This window comes from Numenius arquata, chromosome 2 (genome assembly GCF_964106895.1).
Source record: "Numenius arquata chromosome 2, bNumArq3.hap1.1, whole genome shotgun sequence".
Lineage (NCBI taxonomy): Eukaryota > Metazoa > Chordata > Aves > Charadriiformes > Scolopacidae > Numenius > Numenius arquata.
In genome coordinates, this window is record NC_133577.1 from 74,024,402 (window position 1) to 74,045,354 (window position 20,953).

Consider the following 20,953-nt stretch of genomic DNA (forward strand, 5'->3'; position numbering starts at 1 on the left):
CCCATCAGTCCTCTCCTCTTCCTGCTCTAAACATACTCCATGCATACTCCTAAGAAAGAGTGTCCAGAGATCCGAGCCTCCTTAAAGTCAAAGAGAATACTACTGACAATGTGAAAACCATGATTTTTCAGCATTATAATTTGCCTAAGTTTTCACCAGGCAAAAGACACATTCCTGGCCCACTAGTTAGTTCCTTTTCTGAGGTATGGAGTATTTCCATGAAGAGGTCATCAGAACTTGTGGTGTGGGGCAACCCCCCCCAAGCTTTTCACCATGTTTCACTTTAAAAAATGAGAGAAAGGAAAAAAGAGGCATATCAGCATGACAGAAAAAATCCCAGTCCACATGATCCCCCCTCAAGCAATATTATAAGCAGTTGAAAGCGGTATAATGGCAACTTTCAGGCAACTAACAGGATGGGCTACCAGCTCAGCATTTAATAACAATAACAGTTATAATAACAGAAACACAGCTGGGGAAGTCAGGATTTCACCTCAAAACTGCCATATACCATCTGTTATTAGTAGAGAAAGACTATCTCATGACAAAATAGTAACTTTAAATCCCAGTGCTACAAACGATGCCGTGTTCTGAAATTCTGCAGGAGAAAAGGGTACTCAAAGCATTAGTCTGACTGCAAGTTCAGCACCCTGGAAGCTCCCTTTGCATGCTATTTTTAGACATTCAAAAATTGCTAAATTTGTTAGTAAAGTTTATACTATGTGATACATTGTTAGAATCTCCTACTCTTCTGGTGAGTATTACAAGATGGCATGCACAATCATTTACTAATATTAAGAATCACTGGTTTTGCACAAAAAAGTAAATAAGCAAAAACACGCTTCGTAAGTAACTATACACCTAAGCAAGTGTTTTCAGGGAGAAATTGAATTTTTTACACTGTTTCTTTGTATCATTGATTTGAAAATCTGAAAATAAAAATCTGCAGATAATTTTTTCCTACATTTTCTGAAAGTCTTCTCTAATGGGAATCTACTGTCCTTTTCTCAAACTGTGAAATCAGTGATAAACTTCCCACTGATCTTGTTCTGGGCTTTGGATCAGGACACAGGCTTCACTAACAGGGGACACCCCGTTCAACCTTCAGATTTAATGCTTTGGCAGAAGTAGCTGGTGAGAAGCTGTCTGCAGGAAAGAAGTTTTATGAGAATGCTGAAAGGTTGAGTGTGTGCCTGTGTGCTCAAATCAGCCTTACAAAATCTATCTCACAGCATAACTACAGAGATAGACCAGTACACAGAATATCCTGTTGAAATATTTTAGGCTTTACAGTAGGTCCTTTAGAACGAAACACTGGATATAAGCATTAAAAGCCAATAGGAAACATTCAAATTAGAGATTATTGTGAGCTTCACCTTTGTGTGTTTCCCTAAAATCTTCTACGTGGCATCAAAACAAGAAAGAACGAGTGAGAAGGGGGAAATAGCATGGAGTAAGTATGACGGAGTGACTGAGGATGTGCTCCAAAGGCCACTTGAATGAATGATTGCATTTACAGGAGGATTCGGTTCATATTTTGAATTTCACATCCAGAATCTGCACAAAAGGCAAAGGGGTGACCGTAATACCAATTCGCAGAGAAGAGTCTGCTCTGTGTAATCTCATTTTAGTACATATTGAATGAAGGGGACTTACAGTACTGCTCCATGGCAAGGAGCATGTGGCAAAGCCCTGTCTGCAGCCCATCCTTGCAACACACAGGGTCTTTCAGCTTGAATAATTCAAGGGAAGGATGAAACATGTATGTACACACAGACATACATAGAAGCATTTTTACATAAACAGAAAATCTACCTCAGTCTGTAACTCTTTGCCTCCAATATTTCACTTTCAGAGCCCTATCTTTTCTGCTTATTCCCATTTGTAATGTTTTGGAACCTAATAACCGTGCTGTTTGGTGCAGCTGAAGATCAACAATTGACTAGATCAGGACTATCACAGAATCACAGAGTCACAGAGGTTGGAAGGGACCTTTTAAGATCATCTAGTCCAACCAATGAAAAAAAAAAAAACAAAACAAAACAAAAAACCACACAACACAAAAAAACAAAAACAAAACCACCACACACGCAACCCACACACACACCACCACACCACCCAACACTAATCCATATTCCCAAGCACTATGTCAACTCCTCTCTTGAATACCTCCAGGGATGGTGCCTCAACCACCTCCCTGGGCAGCCCATTCCAATGCCTGACAACCCTTTCAGTAAAGAAATATTTCCTAATATCTAACCTGAACTTCCCCTGGCGTAACTTGAGGCCATTGCCTCTTGTCCTATCATCTGTAACTTGGGAGAAGAGACCGACCCCCGCCTCTCTACAGCCTCCTTTCAGGTACTTGTAGAGAGCAATAAGGTCTCCCCTCAGCCTCCTCTTCCCCAGGCTGAACAGCCCCAGCTCCCTCAGCCTCTCTTCGTAAGACTTGTGCTCCAGACCCCTCACCAGCTTCGTTGCCCTTCTCTGGACCTGCTCCAGCACCTCAATGTCTTTCCTGTGGTAGGGGGCCCAAAACTGGACGCAGTACTCGAGGTGGGGTCTCACCAGTGCCGAGTACAGGGGGACGATCACCTCTCGGGTCCTACTCACTACACTGTTCTTGATACAGGCCAGGATGCTGTTGGCCTTTTTGGCCACCTGGGCACACTGCTGGCTCATGTTCAGACTATGCAGTATAAGATCCAAAGACTCCCTTTAGACCTTTTAAAAGTCACTCTGTGGTATTATATTTCCTTAGCAAATATTAAAAAAAGAAAAGTACTAATCCTTCCACATGCATATAGACATATATATTTAAGCATACATGCATGCGCACACATATACAGAGGAAGAGTGAGAGAGATCAATGTAAGGTCTGATGACCTTTTAAACTATCTGGCACTGTAAAGAGTCCTTAAAAAGGGAAGAAACACTATTTACATTCATTTTAAGGCCATCTCAGTACTGATGAGAACTGTAAAGGGCCCTTAGAGTAACAGAACCAGCCCAAGAGCACCCACTGCCACACTTCCTTCTCACATTTTACAGATATTTGCATTACAAATGAGATTCCTTAATTACAGATTGCATTCTAAATAAAACACCATTACAAATATTAAACTGTACTGTATTAAACTGTAAATGGCTGGCATATTGGAACAAGACCTTATGGGTAGATTCTGATACAGCCAGCCTGCGAGTGACAGACTCACACTAAGCCACTGCTTCTTCCACAACAGGGCTCAGTGCATTCACTCCTTAAGTAATTCTCTCTGATTATAAAACCAGCAGAGCTATTCTAACATTTTATAACACTGTGGCCCCCTGGTCCACAGTGCAGAGAAGCACAGGCAGCTGAAGAGAAGCACCTTTTACAATACCTAGCCTAATAAAGCCCAATTGTGTTTCGGGGCTGCTAGTCTCAATTCAGAGAAAAAAGGAAAAATAATAGCTATTAAGATAAATCAAACAGGAATTCCTACACTATACATTCTTGACTTTAGAGAAATTATAGCCTTTTATGTAACATACATGCTTAGGAATCCTAATGGAAATGTACGGCTGCATCTTGTCAGCCTCAAGGTCTGTCTAGCATCCTGTCTCCAGTTGTGAGCTGGCTGCCTAGAGAAGAGTGTAAAAGCAGGGTGAGCGTACAGCAATGCTTTCTCAGAATGCTCATCTAGTCCTGAACTTGCGGTTCAAGGACTTTCTGCACCAAAGCCTAACAGCTCCTGATTGATTTTCTTTCCATGAAGAGTCACTTTTTGAGCATATGTATATTTTTAGCAACATTACCTCCTGCTCAAAGCTTCATTACATCGTGGGTGAAATGTCTATCTTTGTTTTGAACCTGCTACTTGCTATTTCCACTTCATGTCCCTTAGTTCTTGTACTGGGAGGAATGACAAACAGTGGCTCCCTGCTCACCTTACAAGACGCTCCGCTTCTGAAGATTATCCTGCAATAGATCATGGGAATGTACTGTATTTTAATAGGACACCTGTGACACTGTATGTACTACAGCAGACAGAGAGGGAGAGAAAGAGTGGTTTTCATGATAATCCTATTCTTAGGGTCTCATAACTTCAAAGCTGAAACTTGCTGTTTGTATTCTACAATAAAAAGGATATAGTCAAGTTTAGAGTGGAGCTTACATCAAGGGTAACTAATAAAAAAGAATGTCTTCTCCTAAGTGACTAGTCTTAAGCTATCCAAAGTCAGATTTTCTTCTATATCTGATTGTTCTGATAGAAGGCTGTTAACTTTTTAGTGTCTTTTGGCAAATTAGGACTCATGTATTTTTGTATGTCTAGCTCATTCTTTTCCAGTATCTCTTTTTTAATTTTTTTATTTATAAATGGAAGAATGAGTTACATTTCTTTTTCAGACACAAGCCATACCATATACCATATTGCGTTCTACTTGTCTTGAATAAGAAACAGGCTTGAACAGTTAGTCATTTCCAGTGTCTGTCAACTAGATACAAGTTCAGTAAAATGAGCCATTTAAAACTTTCAGGACTGCCATTTTCGGCAGCAAGAACTTGCATTCACTGTGTGCTGCTCCCCAGCAACTTGTCATCTGCAATAAATCTGTTTATTAAGGATTTATAGAGCTCTGGAAAATATAGCTACAAGTCTGTGACTGCATTCATGCTCTTCGAACCTACACACCATATTGTGAATTCAGTATAATTTTAACTTGCATTCTTAAAGTCTGATGAAGGTGTGTTTTGTTCTGTTACCTTTTTTTTTTTTAATGTTTCACTCCCCTTTTCTCTTCCTATCCTATCCTATCCTATCCTATCCTATCCTATCCTATCCTATCCTATCCTATCCTATCCTCTACTCCATCTATTGTATCTTGATGTCTCTGACTGCCAGACTCTTTCATCACATGATGTCTTTTATCACATTCAGTTCACTTGATTGTCTAAAAGTCTCTCACTCTTGCAGAGGATTTTCTTTCTCCATGTGCTTTTGCTCTCACTGTGCACTCGCTTTTTTTCTCTCTCTCGTTCCTGCTTCAGTCTCTCCCAGTTAATGTTTATCTCCAGTTTCTCATTGTTCCCCACTCCTTTCAGAAGACAGTGAGATGGTCAAGTAAGTATCTGGGAAGCCATGCCTTGGGCTAAAATATATCTACCCAATCTCTGAGTGCTATAGTTAAAAACCTGGGAATGGCATCTCCTGTGGTCATTTTATCTGCAGACTAAATGGAAACACTCCAAGCCTCAATGATGCTATTGATTGCCAATTACCTCCTAACTGCTAATGTGTACATGATACTGGCTTTGCTTTATTGATTTTTAGAGAGAGAATGTTGTGTATTTTAATTTTTTTTTTCTTGAAGATAACATAAAATGTCACAAGTTCCTTTTTATACCCTTTCAGATGACGTAGCCAAAATTGATACTTGGTCTAGAAATCTACAGAGACCATATTATACACAAGGAGTTCTTATACATCTGTGTATAAATGTTTCAGTTAACAGTTTTTTACATTGGAAATATATGTACTAAGGCACACACACACACATAAGACCATTTGTATGTAAACATCCTTATTTCAACCATTTTCAAAGGATTTGCTTCATCTAAAAGGTTCTGATTGCAAATTTTATGTAGATACACATAAATGCTGCTGTGTTTGGGTAGATGCAGTACAGAAAAAACCTGCACAATGTCACAGGCAATGTGCACCTTGAAATATTAACTCATTCAACAGTTTGCAGCAGGTCAAAAACTCATAGACCTAAATCCAACAGCCTTGATATTTTCATACCTTCTTCACTATTTGTACATTAGTATCTACTAGCCAAAATTCACATCACTCTATGCTGAACAAACACATAGCACAAAACAAGCCCTTCCCCTGGAAAGTTTTAGTACTAGGGGTGAGATTTGCAAAATTGCCTACTGGAATCAAAAGCCAAAATCCTCATTATCACTTTGTGATCTCACATTTATTGGGGACTTTTAAAAGGCAAGGCAAACCAAAAAAAGCAACAAAAACCAGGGGAAAGGCAGGATTAATGTGACAGTTTTATAGGCAAGGAACTGAGGCACAGAGAGATTAAGTGATTTGCACAGCGTCACTCTTGGAATCTGAGCGCTGACCTCAATTCTCCTGAGTCCCTCTGCACCGCACTGCCCACACCACCAACTATCCATGTCTTCTCATAGCCTGTGCCTTGTATGAAACATCCTTTAAATCCTCAAGCCCTAGACACCCCACTTACATTTTCACTGTTAACGTCTGCCTCACTGGGGCAGCCAAAGAGTTCCCGTCTCAGCAAATTCCCATCATATTCCAGGAACGTCAGGTAGAGGTTGCGGAAAAACTCCACGTGCTTGTTTTTCACTCGCAGCTTCTTTGGTGAGTTCCAGTGAATCACCTTGGAGGGGAAAAAAAGAGAAAACACATCCTGCTGTTAGAATACAGATTTGCTTTATTTGCTGTTTTTATCTGTGTTCAGTTCACTGCTCTCTTAAAAACAACAAAAAAACCCCCAACCCCAAAACTGCACAGACTTCCTTCTGTCTTTTTATCATGAAGACTTCACCGTGTCTTTCATAAGTAACTGCATACTCTACAGGTGATGTGCTTTGAAACTCCTCCACAGGATAACCTGCACATTTGAGCTGGTGCGCTGCTCTAGTTTGTGATGCAGCACCTCATAAATGCTGCCACAACTCTAATCCCAGACCTCATAGGTTATGGACTCTGTTGAAGAAAGTGGCAGGACGAGAGAAACAGGGATATAGGTATTAAAAATTAATCTCAGATTTCCACATGACTGTTTCAGCTAATGAAATTGATTCACTGTTTCAGGCCAGATAGATTCCTCTGGAGTTAAGTATTGAAAAGAAAAAGCTTGAAATTAATTCCTATATCCATTTACACCCTTCAAAAAGGACTGAATGTAATCTGACTTCCTTTTCACCATCACTTCATTTAAACAAGACTGATCTCAGTTGCGTTACACAACACAGTGATGAGGTACAATGCTTTACCCTTTGAATTCCAATTTCTAGCAGGTATTTAGCCTCTGCTAATGGGAGATGACTCTCACACTGGCCTAGATTTAACTCTAATGCTGATATAAAGGGCCTGATTCTCATTTACATCAAGGCAACTTTGCACTGCTGCCAGTGTGAACAAGAATGGGGCCCTAAGGAAAAACTAAGAGGGAGCCAAAAAATGGCTTGCAGGAATGATTTCATTTTATAGAGGCTATATTTTAGGCATAAGGAAAAAACCCACCAAATGTCTTGTATTCAGTTTTATTCCTGTGGCTTCTAAAAGAGATTTAAAAAAAAAAAAAGTCTCCCTTGGGAGTATTTCCAAGCTGGGAGTTCTGGAGGTTCTCTGAATCCATTAACTTAATTGCGTGAAGGCACCGTGTCACTCACACACAGTCACAGAGCTACAATGCCAGCTGCCGAGCCGGTCGCAGGGTAAGCTTTGCTCTGAACGTTGCATTCGTGGGAGGGAACGCACAGAGCTGAAGCGCAGCACGTAGAACAGAAGCAGCCCGGAGCAGATGAACGCAGTTCCCTTGGTGTCAGCAACACAGCGCCACAGGAACAGGGAGCCCTCTGAAATCATGCTAACTGGTACTGAATGAGTGGACTGGAGGGGGAAAGAGCAGGACGTAGCCTGAATTCTTCCTGTACTAACTTCAGAAAAACATAGTCTCTCCACTGAGTATTTATACTGCCATAAAAGCTATGGCAGTCTCTTCTACATACCCAACCACCAGTGAAAATATCTCCCAACAGGGAAAGCTTTATCCCTCCCTAGGATTTCACTGCTGAGGCTACTAGGATGTCAGAAAACCATACACGCAGTTGCAGAAAAGCAACTGTAGGGAAAAAAAGATCATTTCAGAAATTAGCAAATCACATTTTCCAGTTATAGGAACAGTTTAAATCAAGATCATGATGTATCTATGCACTACATAAATCTAAGAAGTTATTTGGACAAAAATACTTTGTGTAGATGTTTTGCCCATGTAATGCTACATTCTTTGTTGGTTTTACATTTGTTCACATGCTTGGAAGTGTAGCTTAACTGTGCAATAACGTGTTGCTGCAATGTGTGCTGAAAATACCGAACACCACAGAAACAAAAGGAGCTTTAGGAAGGTAAGGACATAAACTTAAGATGACAGATTTCCTCCACTGCAAAATAGATTTTCAAAGTCTCCTTTCTCTGAAAAGAACATGACATATTTCATCCATTGCATTTAACTGCAGCAAAAGGCATTAAATGAATGCAAAAAAATCTCAAGGATTGAATCCTATCTTAGAGAAACAGGCACATGTAACAGAAGCATAGGGTTGAAGGAACCTAAAGGGCTGCTTAATGGTTTTACAGGGTACTAGTATGCATTTTTACCAGCAGGCACAGAATGGAAACTGTCTACTGGTAACTTGCACTTACTTAAGAGTGGATCAAAGAAAGCTGAGAAGCTGGCAAATAGGACCAAAAAATACTTCTTAAGAAAAATCTTCTCTGTGTTCTCCCTACTAGTCCTATGCTTCATGTGAGTTTCCTTTTGGTTATCTTCACGAGCATCCTATCCCCCTAGTGAGACTCTGACCAATCACCCTGGGGACCCTGGAGCACAGAGAAGGCTAATGATGACAAACTCAGTAACTGTTACGGGACAGGCTGCCTGGTGCTACAGGAATTCCCATCAGCATATACCATGTCACATCACAGCCAAGTACTGGTGGTGATGCCTCTACCCAGTTGTGTGGGGGACGATGTCAAAGCCAGGCAACTGCAGCTGTCAGCGTAGAGGGTCTTTGCTGCCCGTGCTTCAAAATCTGTTGTGTGTGTAAAAGCTGGTAAGTGTCAAAGGCCTAGCTGGTGGCTCAGATCTGATCAGATTTGAAACGTGTCAGGATGCTGCATATGTACAGATGTCAGGGGAGCCTGGAGTGAACTGGAGAAAGCTGAATGGAGCTGATGACTGTCCAGAAAAGCTGATTTTTTAATCAAGAAAGACAGCACCCACCAATGTAGCTAAAGAACATCAAGGAACTATGCAACCATCTGTATGACCTGAGGTAGGAAAATTACAAAACAGGTCTAGCAAAAAAGCAGGCTGCTTTTCAAATGTAACATGATTAGATAAATATTACGTGATATATGAAAGCATAAAAAAAGAACAGGTTTCAAAAAGGAGTGAGACTTAACCATTGACATACAGCACTACATCCAACTACTTTTTTTTTGCTGTCAGCAGACAAATTCACCCACAGTTCTGACTGCAGCTGCCTGATTTGGTCTATTGCACCATAAGTTGTAGAGGCCAAGGCATCCTTGCATAGACTGTCACAGGCATCACTGAGGTATATGATGAAGACAATGGGCTGCACAGGTAAAGCTATGGCCATTACATTAGCAACTTTATTGTGGGCAACAGTGAATTGGTTGGAGAAAAAAAAATCGGTTGGAAAGAGTCTACAGGGAAATCAGAAGGGAAAAAAAAGTCAAACTTTATTTGCAGACTGAGCAAGTGTTATCTCAACATTAAAGAGAAAGCGAATCTAGAAACTAAAACCCTCATTATTACAACATCCCCTTTCCAGGACTGAATAGCACCATAATATTGTGTTTATTTCTTCTTCTATTTTCCCTCCTAGTTTCTAAGCTATTCCAAAGCTCTGTTGGCATACAGAGGAAACTGCAGCTAGAGCATATAAAATTCCAGTGCCATTATCTGGGTGGACACCTGAGGAACAGTGCTAGCCTTTGGGCTGTCCCACAGATCCTTCCCACTTTTGATCAAGGCCTCCTGAGAACTAAGAAAAATACGCTCCTTAATCTTCATTTAGCAATTTAAGAACTGAAAGATCAGAACTTAAAATTCCACGTCTATTTAACACTTGGTTAGTTGTCATTAAGCAACTTGGCACTATCTACATTTCTGTTAATACCTTCCTAGTTAATCAGCAACCGTTACCACTCACTGATTACGCTCAGCCAGCCTCCTGGAATACTTCCATACACTTGTGACCTAGCAAAACAGGTTAAATGCGCCAATAGTTCCCATTTATTCACCAGGTTCTGACTCAAAGCACTCAAATGATGACATGGTTGGAGCCTCATAGACTGGCAATATGGAAGATGGAAGGTAACAGAGGATGTTATACACTGATGGAGCGTAGGAGAGGGCTCTAAGGTCAGTTATATGCATGGAAATACACCAAAACAAAAAATCCCAGAAAAACAAACCTCCTTAGGTTTCCAGCTGCATTGTTCTCTCTGGGGAGATGAAATCTTTCAAATCTAATGTTCAAACCACTGAATGATAAGCTTTCATGGCGCCTTTATCCATTTTTTCTCTGAAGCATCTTCTCTCTCCAAAAGAAGTATTTGGCCAAATGTTTCCTTAGGCATAATCCCTTCCATTTTTCACCCAAAGACACATCTTGATGATTTGCCACTCTGCTTCAGCCCTTACAAAATCAGACAATACAGGGTATCCTGTATACCTATATAACTACTTTCCAGGCTGAAGGGGTAAAAAGTAAGAATCAAATAAGCCCAGATTTAAGCCTAAAGAGGTTTAGCTCCGCAAAGCACTGAAGAGAGATTCTTAATTAAGCCCATGAGCACTTCACAATTTAGGTAAGTAAGTAAAAGTGGTATTTTGTAGATGGGGAGCTTTCCTGCTTAAAAAACTAGACTCCTTGTTTAGGCAACCAGGCAGTTCACACTGAAATCAACAGGAGTTAAATGTTTAGCAAATCTGCATAGTAAAGCCATTCATATATATATCCACTTTAATACCATCTCAATAGGCTTTTATTCAGGCACAGGTTATTGAAAAGTTTAAATATGCCCCAAGTTACACTGCAAACAAGCACCATATGTGTAACTTATGCCTCAATTAGAGATGTCTGGAAACTTTATTTTTAAACTGTGTTTCATCAGAAATGAATGGTTTAATAAAAGAACCAATTTCCTCAGAAAGGATCAAATACTTCACAAAAATGTCATCAGCGAGGTTTCAGAGTGGGATTTCTGAACTACGTAAGTGGAAGAGACTCACTTTGGAGTCACCAGCAACCCAGAGGTCCAGGCACTGCTTTTGGATGTGAGATTCAAATCCTTACCCTGCCTCATCTGGTGCCCATAGTCCCAGGGATCACTTTACCCCCCAGCTTAGTACCTATGCTGTAAGGCAGTAAACCTTACAGATGGTCCCTGACTTGTATTTTTCACCAAAGTTCTCAGATTTTCCTCAAAAGGATTTACAGCTCTTCCTTCAACTCTTGTTTAACAAGAGGCCTCCTGACTGAAAAAAACACCCCTAAAACCGCCACTATAATACCACAGTGCTCCCTTTTTGGCAGAGTGGAAGCACCTTACTGACTGCAATGTTAATTCAAGGAAGGGGTCTGTGTTTAACTCTCTCGAGCCTTTACTTCTCTCAGTGTAGCTCTTGCTTGGCTGGCGTTAAAAGGTGCAAGGCAGCAGAATGCCAGAGTGGCTGCAAATCAGTGCTGAGGTGCTTGGACAGCATGGAGTGGCTCACAGATTGGAATAGAAAGAGGTGCAATAGGTCATGTTCAAAGCAGATCTGAAATGATGTATTTGGGTTACGGACAAGAAGCTGTTTAAACTTTTGTAAGCAATCTCATAAAGACCTTCTAGCGTGGAGGACATTCCCAGGGAGGACACAGTGAATCACACAACACGATTTCAGAATGGGGAATTTATGAAGTTTATTATTTATTTACCTGCTAATTTAGTATCAGCTGTGTTCAAAACCAGTTTGAAAAGCCATCAAGAGGATTGAAAGCATTTTCCTATTTTGGGGTGAGGGGGGAAATTCTAATAATTTGATACATTCCCATTGGAGAGTCCAACATCTGATTTTTGTGATTGTGAATTACCAGATTCTCTGTGTGTAAATAGGATCTGTATCCTTGACAACGAGACTTCCCTTCATGACTGACTCATTCAGTGAGGTCACGATTCATTGTCAGAGGCATCACAATTCATTACCTTCTTTCATAGGATTTTTCTTGCCATTTGGTTTGTGCCAAATCATAGTAATTGAGATTTCCTTAGAGACAGGAACAAACTATTAACCAAAAAGGAAAGCAAACACAGGGCCTAACCCAGCAAAAGTAATGCATAAATGAATCTCAGGTCCAAGCAGATCGCCACAGGCTTCAAAGCTCAGCAAGGCATAGTCCTACAGCACACATTCTTGTCCACTGACATTGCAGGCTACTGGAGACCATGTGAGGAGCTGAGATAAGCAAGATAGACAGTGGATGCCGACACAGAATCACTATTAGCACTTCCACATCTTTTGGCTAGTCTTCAATAACAATTCTCAAGTGTTTCTCCAAGGTGTAATAAATGTCATGCAAAAATAAACACCTCTGGCCTTTAGAGGCTGCAGTTGGCTCAACTGGTAAAAAGAATTAAAGGGCACCTGCTTCCTTTTAGCCCACTCTTGTTTTTTATTAAAATTGTTCATTTCAAGACATTCTTGACTGACACAAAGCATCCTTATAACAGGTGCCCTCAGGGTGGGGAAAGGAAGTTTTCTGTAAGTGTAATTGTTTACATAAGCTTTGGTTCCATACACCATGGACAGCAGAACAAAGCTCACAGACTTTGGTCTAGCTGTGTACAGTGCGGCCTCTAGCTCGGTATAATATGACACAGGAGGTTAAATAAGCATTTAGACAAATAAAAAATAACAAAGTAGTCTTATTTTGATGTTTCTTTAGATGGATATAAAATTAGTGGTCACTAACAATGCAGAACTTGGTTATAAATATTTCTGTTCTTACACCTTTTCCAAATGACCCCTATATGCAAGTCCTTCCAAATTTGTATATGCTGCTCAGCTGCAGCAGGAAAGTAGAGTTCAGCAGTAGTCAAACATCTGACCTTCTCTAATAAAAGACAGTACCAAAAAAAAAAAAAAAAAAAATTTCAATAAAATGGATAGAGATGCAACTTAATGACAACTATAAAGAGAAAAAGGTGATTAGAATCCTCTTCAGGCAATCAGGCAATATGAAATATTCAAGTGCTCCACAGGCCTGCAAAAAGTATTCTGGTCATCCTATGTTTGCATGATTGTGAACAAAGCAGCAAAGTGTGTACATATATACATACATACATACACTCACACCTGAGCAGCAACCAGCCCTAGGGTCTAAGTTTATTTGACACAATGTTGTGTGTAAGAGATGACAAATCCTCAAGTCCCGTGGACTTTGAGGCCAGATGGAATTAAATCAGTGCCTCTTCAGCCTGACATGAGGAATGTAGTCTGATTTGACTGAGGAATACTTGACTGCATCAGCTTTACCTTAGAATTTAGATCTCCGCTTGCATTTCCTTCTTTCCTACACTATCCTTCTTAATCCTCCAGTACAAACTTCACAATCTGTCTTTCTCTCTTACCCTGGAGGTTTCTCTTACCTCGTTTCTTATTCCAGTCTTACCATGAAATATGGGATGTGCCAAATATGTTGTGTCATACCATTTATATTAAATGCTGTGGAACTGACTAACTTTGGTGATTTTAAAAGTAGAATTTCCAACTTGGGCTAACGACATTTGTTGCTTTTTTGAGAGGATCACATACCAAACCAGCCAGTTTCTTTTCAGAACTAGAATTTTGCTCATTTTCATAATGCAAATTCACGAGTTTAATTGGTTTTTGCTTTTTAAAAAAAATTGTACGAAGAATTTTAAACAGTCCTGCCTGAGGGCCAGTTCTTTAACTGCTGAATATGGGAAGAGCTTTTTTGAAACCAGGGGGCTTATATGCACTAGAAAAGGCTCTGGCTTCTCTTTCAAAGTAAAGAATTTCAGCCCTGATTCAGTATTTAGGGGATAATTTTAGCAGTGTGAATAAATCCAGTTCAGCTGAAAAAATTGCTTATGTGTCTGCACCCCTTGTTGAATTAAATAAACACCTCAGACCAGAAAGCCAGTGGAGGATATTATGCATCTTAGACTTCATTGCCTATGCTGTAATGGAGGTGACAGTGTGATACAACATACAGTAATGAACAACCAAGGCTAAGCTATCCTTGTAAACATAAATCTGTTAATCGACAATGAAGAAAGGATTCAATTTATTTTTAAGATACTTCTATTAAATGCTTACTTGTAGGTGTTACATGAGCTAGATGTCCCACACCTGACAGGGATTAGTCAATACAGTCATTGCAGCCTAAAGAGTGATTTGCCTGATTAGTTGTCAGACTAATCTCTCAGGTGAGCTTAACCAGTGTCCAAAACCACTCATGGGGAGCACAATTCAGTTGCCTAAGTACACATGTGTAGCAACTCTGAAAGCAACACTGAAAGCACTGAAACCTGTCTTCCCATCAGCTGCCTTGCCAAAAGGGTATTGTCTCCTGTAGGTCTGTGTTGTATCTGCCAGTGCCATACAGATACCTAAGAGTATCTACGGTGACTCAAACTGTGTTTAAGCAATTGAACCAAGCCCTAGATCCTCAGATATCCTTCAATATCTTTTTCTCATGTAAATGTATGTGTCTTAACCTTGTGCTGAATCCAATCTTACTGTCTCAGTGGATTATATGAATTAAACTCAGCCTCTAATTCACAGAAAAATGCTGTGCTAACTCCCAGGTAGGAGGTGTATTTTTCTAAAATTAATCTTTTAGAAAACATTTTCCCTGCTACTACATTTCTCCTTTTGTTTCAGGCCTTGCAATTGCTGTCATACACGATTCTCAACGTGAGCACAGAACTAAAATATCTACCAGCACTTTGTTATAAGGCATAAAACCATGATGCTTTTAAATTCCTGCATTGATCCTGTCCTACAAACATCTATCATAAAACATTTAGTGATCAGTGTACTGACCAGTATACTGATCTAACTTTAAAAGCTGTCTTCTATGAACCACACCTGAATAGTTGGTTGTGAATACTATATGTATGAAATTCAAGCAATACTGGTCAGCTTTGACAGGTCAGTTAACCCACGTACTAGATCTGTCTTTTGGGAAGTGCAGCTTTTGAAATCAGGGTGTTGAGGATGATTGATTTTCTATGTTCATCCAGTATCTGGTGTTCATATTGAACATCCCTGCTGTTACTCTACAAATTGTTACAAGGGAAAATCTGGTTAGATTTAAGAAATATATTGCAACATGAGGGTGGTCAAACTCTGGAACAGGGGTCCAGGGAGGTTGTGGAATCTCAGTCTTTGGAGACTTGACACTCAAACGCACAAGGCGATGAGCAACCTAATCTAGGTTGGTCCTGCTTTGAGTGGGGTTTAGATAGTCTTCAGAGGTCCCTTGCAACCTCTTCTATGGTTCTGTGGTTTGTGGAGAAGAGAAGGCTGAGGGGAGACCTTATTAATGCTTACAAGTCTCTAAAGGGTGGGTTGAAAGAGGATGGAGCCAGACTCTTTTCAGTGGTTCCCAGTGACAGGACGAGGGTCAATGGGCACAAGCTGGAACATAGGAAGTTCCATTCAAATATGAGGAAGAACTTCTTTACGGTGAGGATGACAGAGCACTGGAACAGGCTGCCCAGGGAGGTTGTGCAGTCCCCTTCTCTGGAGATTTTCAAGACCCACCTGGATGCAGTCCTGAGTAATATGCTCTGGGCAATCCTGCTTCAGCAGGGGAGTTGGACTAGATGATCTCCAGAGGTCCCTTCCAACTCCAACAATTCCATGACTTCCATGACTTCTTTTTTGCTTTTTAAACCTTATTTACAAAAGCATTCTCAAAACAAATTATGTATATGAACCTTAACTGAATTTTAAAATGAATAGCCAAAAACTACCTAATATTTACTGATGCCACTAGTCTGCTCTGATGGAATCTACTGCCAGCCAGTTTTATTCTACACCTGGTAGTAGCTCAATCAGCTTCAATTCTGAACTCTCTGCATGCTACATTTGAGTCTGGCCTTTCAAAATGACCACAATTGATGTTAATTTACCCATATCTGTTCAAATCCATCCTGCTTTTATGTTCTACTTGACAATAGTGAAAAATGTGCTATTAGACTGATACAATAGCTTCATTTTATTAAATTAATAGGTTTCTACTCAGCCTTTCTTTCCAGGGGAAATCCTGGAATAATGAGTGGCAGTGTGGCTGGGTTAAGTGTATATAAAGGCTAAGTATGAAGTGTGCAAGGTCTTTAAATTTTGGCTAATGTATTTCTAACTAGGGTCCACCCAACCCTCTGTGAATTTCAGTCCATTAAATGATGTTGACTAAAGCGTTTCAAACTTATCCAGTACAAAAAAAAAAAAAAAGGTTTTGTATTCTTTGGCTAGGAGGACCTAAGAACCCATCCAACTTCCTGTAAAACATACCTTCAGGTCAGACACATCTCTGTAGCACTGCTCGGAACGGGTGTGATCAGAGAGCTGCACATTCCAGAAACACGGGAGCTGGTAGACGAGGAAGGGATTTTGTTTGATGACTGCATTGAAGATATCCTAGCAGACAAAACCAGAGAAAAAAGTTGAGTACATCATTGTTTCTAGAGTGAGGTGATCCCAACCCCTCCCTGAGCTGACTGTCCTTCTCTCCCTCACAGGTAAAAATGCAAATGGTTATGCAAACTGAAGTTGGCAAACCTTGCACTGTAATTATATTTCCATAGAAGGTGCTATCAATCTAAGGGGTGATATGTAGATCTGAGAAAAAGGAGCAGGCTCGCTTGACACACAGAGCTATTGGACTTCAGCAATGTTTTCAAAACACGTATCTTGTACTGGTGGCAAGAGATGTGGTTCCTCTTCTAGTCATCAGGGAGAGTAATATGTAGTAAATGACAAACTGCCTGCGGTTAGTAAGTACTGCATCACTGTTCAATAAAGGGGATGAAAGTGATCCTGGCAGTTGTGCTGCTTCAAGGTGAATTACTATTTGGGATTTTAGCTAGCACTTTGTTGTAAAAAGTATTCCAGGTATTTCATGAAAAGCACATGTAGTTCAGATCTGCAGAACAGCCTACACCATGAGGGACAGAAAGTGTTCTGCCTCTATGCAGCCACGTAGTTGAAGTAAGTTACAAGAACACTCTTGAGGTTAAGTTATTAGGGTAAGACGTAAGCAACCTTGATCCACTCTGCAGAATTCTGCCCCATGCAGGTATTAGACAACAACTCAGGACCTGACTCAAAATACAGTGAACTTGCAAGAATCATTTGAGTGCATCCTCAGCAAGTTTGCCGATGACACCAACCTGTGTGGCGTGGCCAACACACTGGAGGGAAGGGATGCCATCCAGAGGGACCTGGACAGGCTTGAGAAGTGGGCCCATGCAAACCTTATGAAGCTCAACGAGGCCAAGTGCAAGGTCCTGCACCTGGGTCATGGCAATCCCAGGCACAAATACAGGTTGGGTGGAGAATGGATTGAGAACTGCCCTGAAGAGAAGGACTTGGGGGTGTTGGTAGATGAGAAACTCAACATGAGTTGGCAATATGCAGTGGTGCAGTGGCAGCCCAGAAAGCCAACAGTATCCTGGGCTGCATCAAAAGAAGCGTGGTAAGCAGGTCAAGGAAGGTGATTCTACCTCTCTACTCCGCTCTCGTGAGACCCCACCTTGAGTACTGCATCCAGCTTTGGAGTCCTCAGCACAGGAAGGACATGGACCTGTTGGAACGGGTCCAGAGGAGGGCCACAAAGGTGATGAGAGGGCTGGAGTACCTCTCCTATGAGGACAGGCTGAGAGAGTTGGGATTGCTCAGCCTGGAGAAGAGAATGCTCCGTGGAGACCTTATAGCGGACTTTCAGTACCTAAAGAGGGCCCACAGGACAGATGAGGAAGGACTCTTTATCAGGGCATGTAGTGATAGGGTGAAGGGTAACAGCTTTAAACTGAAGGAGGGTAGATTTAGATTAGGTATCAGGAAAAAAAATTCACTATAAGGGTGGAGAGACACCGGTAAGAGGTTGCCCAGAGAAGTTGTGGATGCCCCATCCCTGGAAGTGTTCAAGGCCAGGGTGGATGGGGCTTTGAGGAACCTGGTCTAGTGGGAGGTGGTGTCCCCCCCCATGTCAGGGGAATCCAAACTAGATGATCTTTAAGGTCCCTTCCAACCTAAACCATTCTATGTTTCTGTGATTTTAATGAACTTCAGCAGCTTTTGGATAAACCTGCAAGGATACTGTACACAAGAGCACATCTCTATGTGCACAGTAAGCAGCATGCCTCCTTAGTGGAGACTGGTCATAAGCCAGATGTAGCTCAGAAGCAGTAGAAATATCTAAATATGATGCTATATTGAGTTAATATACTCAAGCTGTTGAGCAAGACTTATTGGTTCAGGTCCAGTACTACATTAACAGGGTTTCTGGATTTAAAACTGAGAGCTGGCAGGAAGCACAAAGAGAGTAAATATGTATTTCTGTGTGTAGGCACACTATTTCTTCTCTTGGCCTCAGTTTCCCATCCGTGGCAGGGAGACAGCAGCACTTTTTTCTTCACAGGGGTGTTGTGGCAAGGAATATATTGAAATACTGCTGGGGCTCATCTTCCAGAAACAGTAAAGAAGTATCTGGAGACTCTTAAAACTAAAGTCTGCTTAGACAATAACCAGTAGGAAAAGACACAGTATATTTGGACTTCTAGTGTCTGGAGAGTTTTATGTTAAAGAAAGGAGGAGAGAAAATTAAAGGACAGAAACCCCCATTTGTCCATTGTATGAATCATCTGTGCAGAGGAGGTAAAAATGACAGTGCAGTAAGAGAAAACTCATGAGTAAATGTCCATTCCTCTCTTCCACGTTTTCCCCAGAACGATTCAACAAATGGTGTCTACAGGCACAACATCTTTCCCCGGCTTTTTCCCACATATCACCCCCTTTCCCTTTCTTACATTCCTCAATCCATGGAGTAGTGATTGTACCACTTGTCTGCAATGTCTTACTCACCTGGTCTGCCAGTGAAGTGGACAGCATGCTCATTAACTCCCGCTCCGCTGTGAGTCTCCACATCTGTTCCCATTTCATCTTCCGTAACTTATCAAGAAGCAGCAAGATAACCCCTGAAGGAACACACAGTGCAGAGAACAAGAGAAACCATGATGTCATGTGCTACTCAAGGCCCATCCTTTCTATGTGCTGACTCAGCAGCTAAAACAAGGATATGAGCTGAGATCTGGACTTAAAAAAGCTTCAGGTTTCAAAATGCCACTAAGAGAAAGCTTTCCTGAACCCCTGAGGCTGCAGAGGAGATACCGAAAGATGGCATTCAGACAAATCCCAGGTTATACAGGCTTGCAAGAAGTAGCCAAAGTAGAGTGAAGCTGAGGATAAGCAAAAGCAGGATGTTGTATTTCTAGTAGTCTCCTTAACTGATAAAGCTTCATTTCATTATGACATGGTTAGCATTGTGATTATTCCACGCAAAATGAACCAATACAGGTGATTCATACGATGGAGGGGAACTCCGTTCAAAGGTCATTATCATTCCAAAGAGAATTAGACAGTATTCTACAAGAAAGAAAGAAGGAACCTCCTAACACTCAGAAGTGGCCCTCCCCACTCCTTATTCTGGAAAGCTACAGGCTCCAAGTGGATATTCTGTTGTCACTGTCTACTAGGGAAAGGACAGAGACAATCCTGATCTAATGTGACTCCATTTCTGCCATCTTCACACTGAGCAGAGAGTTGTTTCATCCAAAATCCCACTGTTTAAATGTGTTTCTATCTGGCCTAACATCAAGATTACATTGAAACAAACAGAATTTTGTCACTCATATAAAACATTTTACTCAATGTGTGTGAGGTGAAATCTGGCCCTTAATACTTACTGCATAGGACGCAATACATATACTGCATAAGATGAAATTGCAGCCCTTACTCCACCTAGTAAGAAGTTAATCACCTGACACATCTGATTGCAATCCCTGAAACTTCTCTGAGTAACAGATTATCAGTGCAACCTAGCCTTTGAGAGTGCCCGCCATTAAGGCAGCAAGTGTTCATAGAGCAGGATCCTCAGACTAGAAAGTTACAGTTGAAGGGGGAAAAGAAATATCTCAACAGGAATTTTTATTCCTCAGTTGTTTTTTGGCTGGAGAAAATCCCTAGAGTAGAAAAAGGAAAATAGCAGAAAAAGTGAAGCTGGATTGAAGCATCAGCAAAACTTTTCCTACAGTGTCTCAGAAAATTTTACTTGAAAAATTAATTTGCAAGGACTTAGATAAGAGCACTGTCATGGGGAATGAACGCAAACTGAAGGACCATAAAGGAAGAGTACCGATAAACAGCAGCCTAGCAGGTTGACAGAAAGTACCTAGTAAGAGCAATGATAGGTTTTGTGTTGTTTCACGTCTTCATTAGTGGAAGGAGGAAGTGAACAGAATAGTAATGACATCTGCAAGTGACATTAAACAAGAGGTTTTACAAAAAAATATCATGGCAACTGTAGAGAAACATAACAGCTACACAGAAGAATATGAAATGGCAAAGAGAAGGCACTGGGAAAAGCTGCCCGAGGGAGTCTAAGATGATAAAACTAAAAGTAGTGATAATAAGAAAGGAAATGTAGTCTGAATACTTAAGAAAAATTCTCCTAAAACTGTGGTGGTTAAATAACCTAAAAATGGCTGATAAAATGCTTCATTTCATGAGTCTTTAAAAACCAGACTACAAAAATATACCTGGAAGAATCCAGTGCTGGTTGGGAGAGAACAAAGGGAGTTTCAGCTCATTCCTATCTTCAGGTTCTATGACATGGCAAATTTCTTTCTAGTAAAACCTGGCACTCCCATGAATAAAAAGAAAACCTCTTCTGGCAGTGAATTTTGTGGCCTATTTTAGTTCTGTTTTCCATTACAGTCCACCTGGTTCCCAAGGATGCTGGAACCTGTACTGGAGGGATCCCCTTTCATCTTCAGTCAACCTTTCTGCTTCCAGCTGTTGGATTGGAAAGGGA

The 20,953-nt window shown here is 40.9% G+C and overlaps 1 protein-coding gene across 3 annotated transcripts in view; it reads right to left on the reverse strand.

Annotated features, from left to right (window-relative positions):
• LARGE1 (LARGE xylosyl- and glucuronyltransferase 1) overlaps window positions 1-20,953 on the reverse strand; it is a 204,134-nt gene that overhangs the window by 29,617 nt on the left and 153,564 nt on the right. For 2 of the 3 annotated variants that reach the window (XM_074167389.1, XM_074167373.1), the window contains exons 7-9: window positions 18,946-19,058; window positions 16,375-16,500; window positions 6,244-6,399 (exon numbers count right to left, since the gene is read on the reverse strand). In XM_074167389.1, coding sequence (XP_074023490.1) covers window positions 6,244-6,399; window positions 16,375-16,500; window positions 18,946-19,058 — 395 coding nt within the window. The remainder of the gene's footprint in view (window positions 1-6,243; window positions 6,400-16,374; window positions 16,501-18,945; window positions 19,059-20,953) is intronic. The other variant, XM_074167382.1, reaches the window with a different exon arrangement.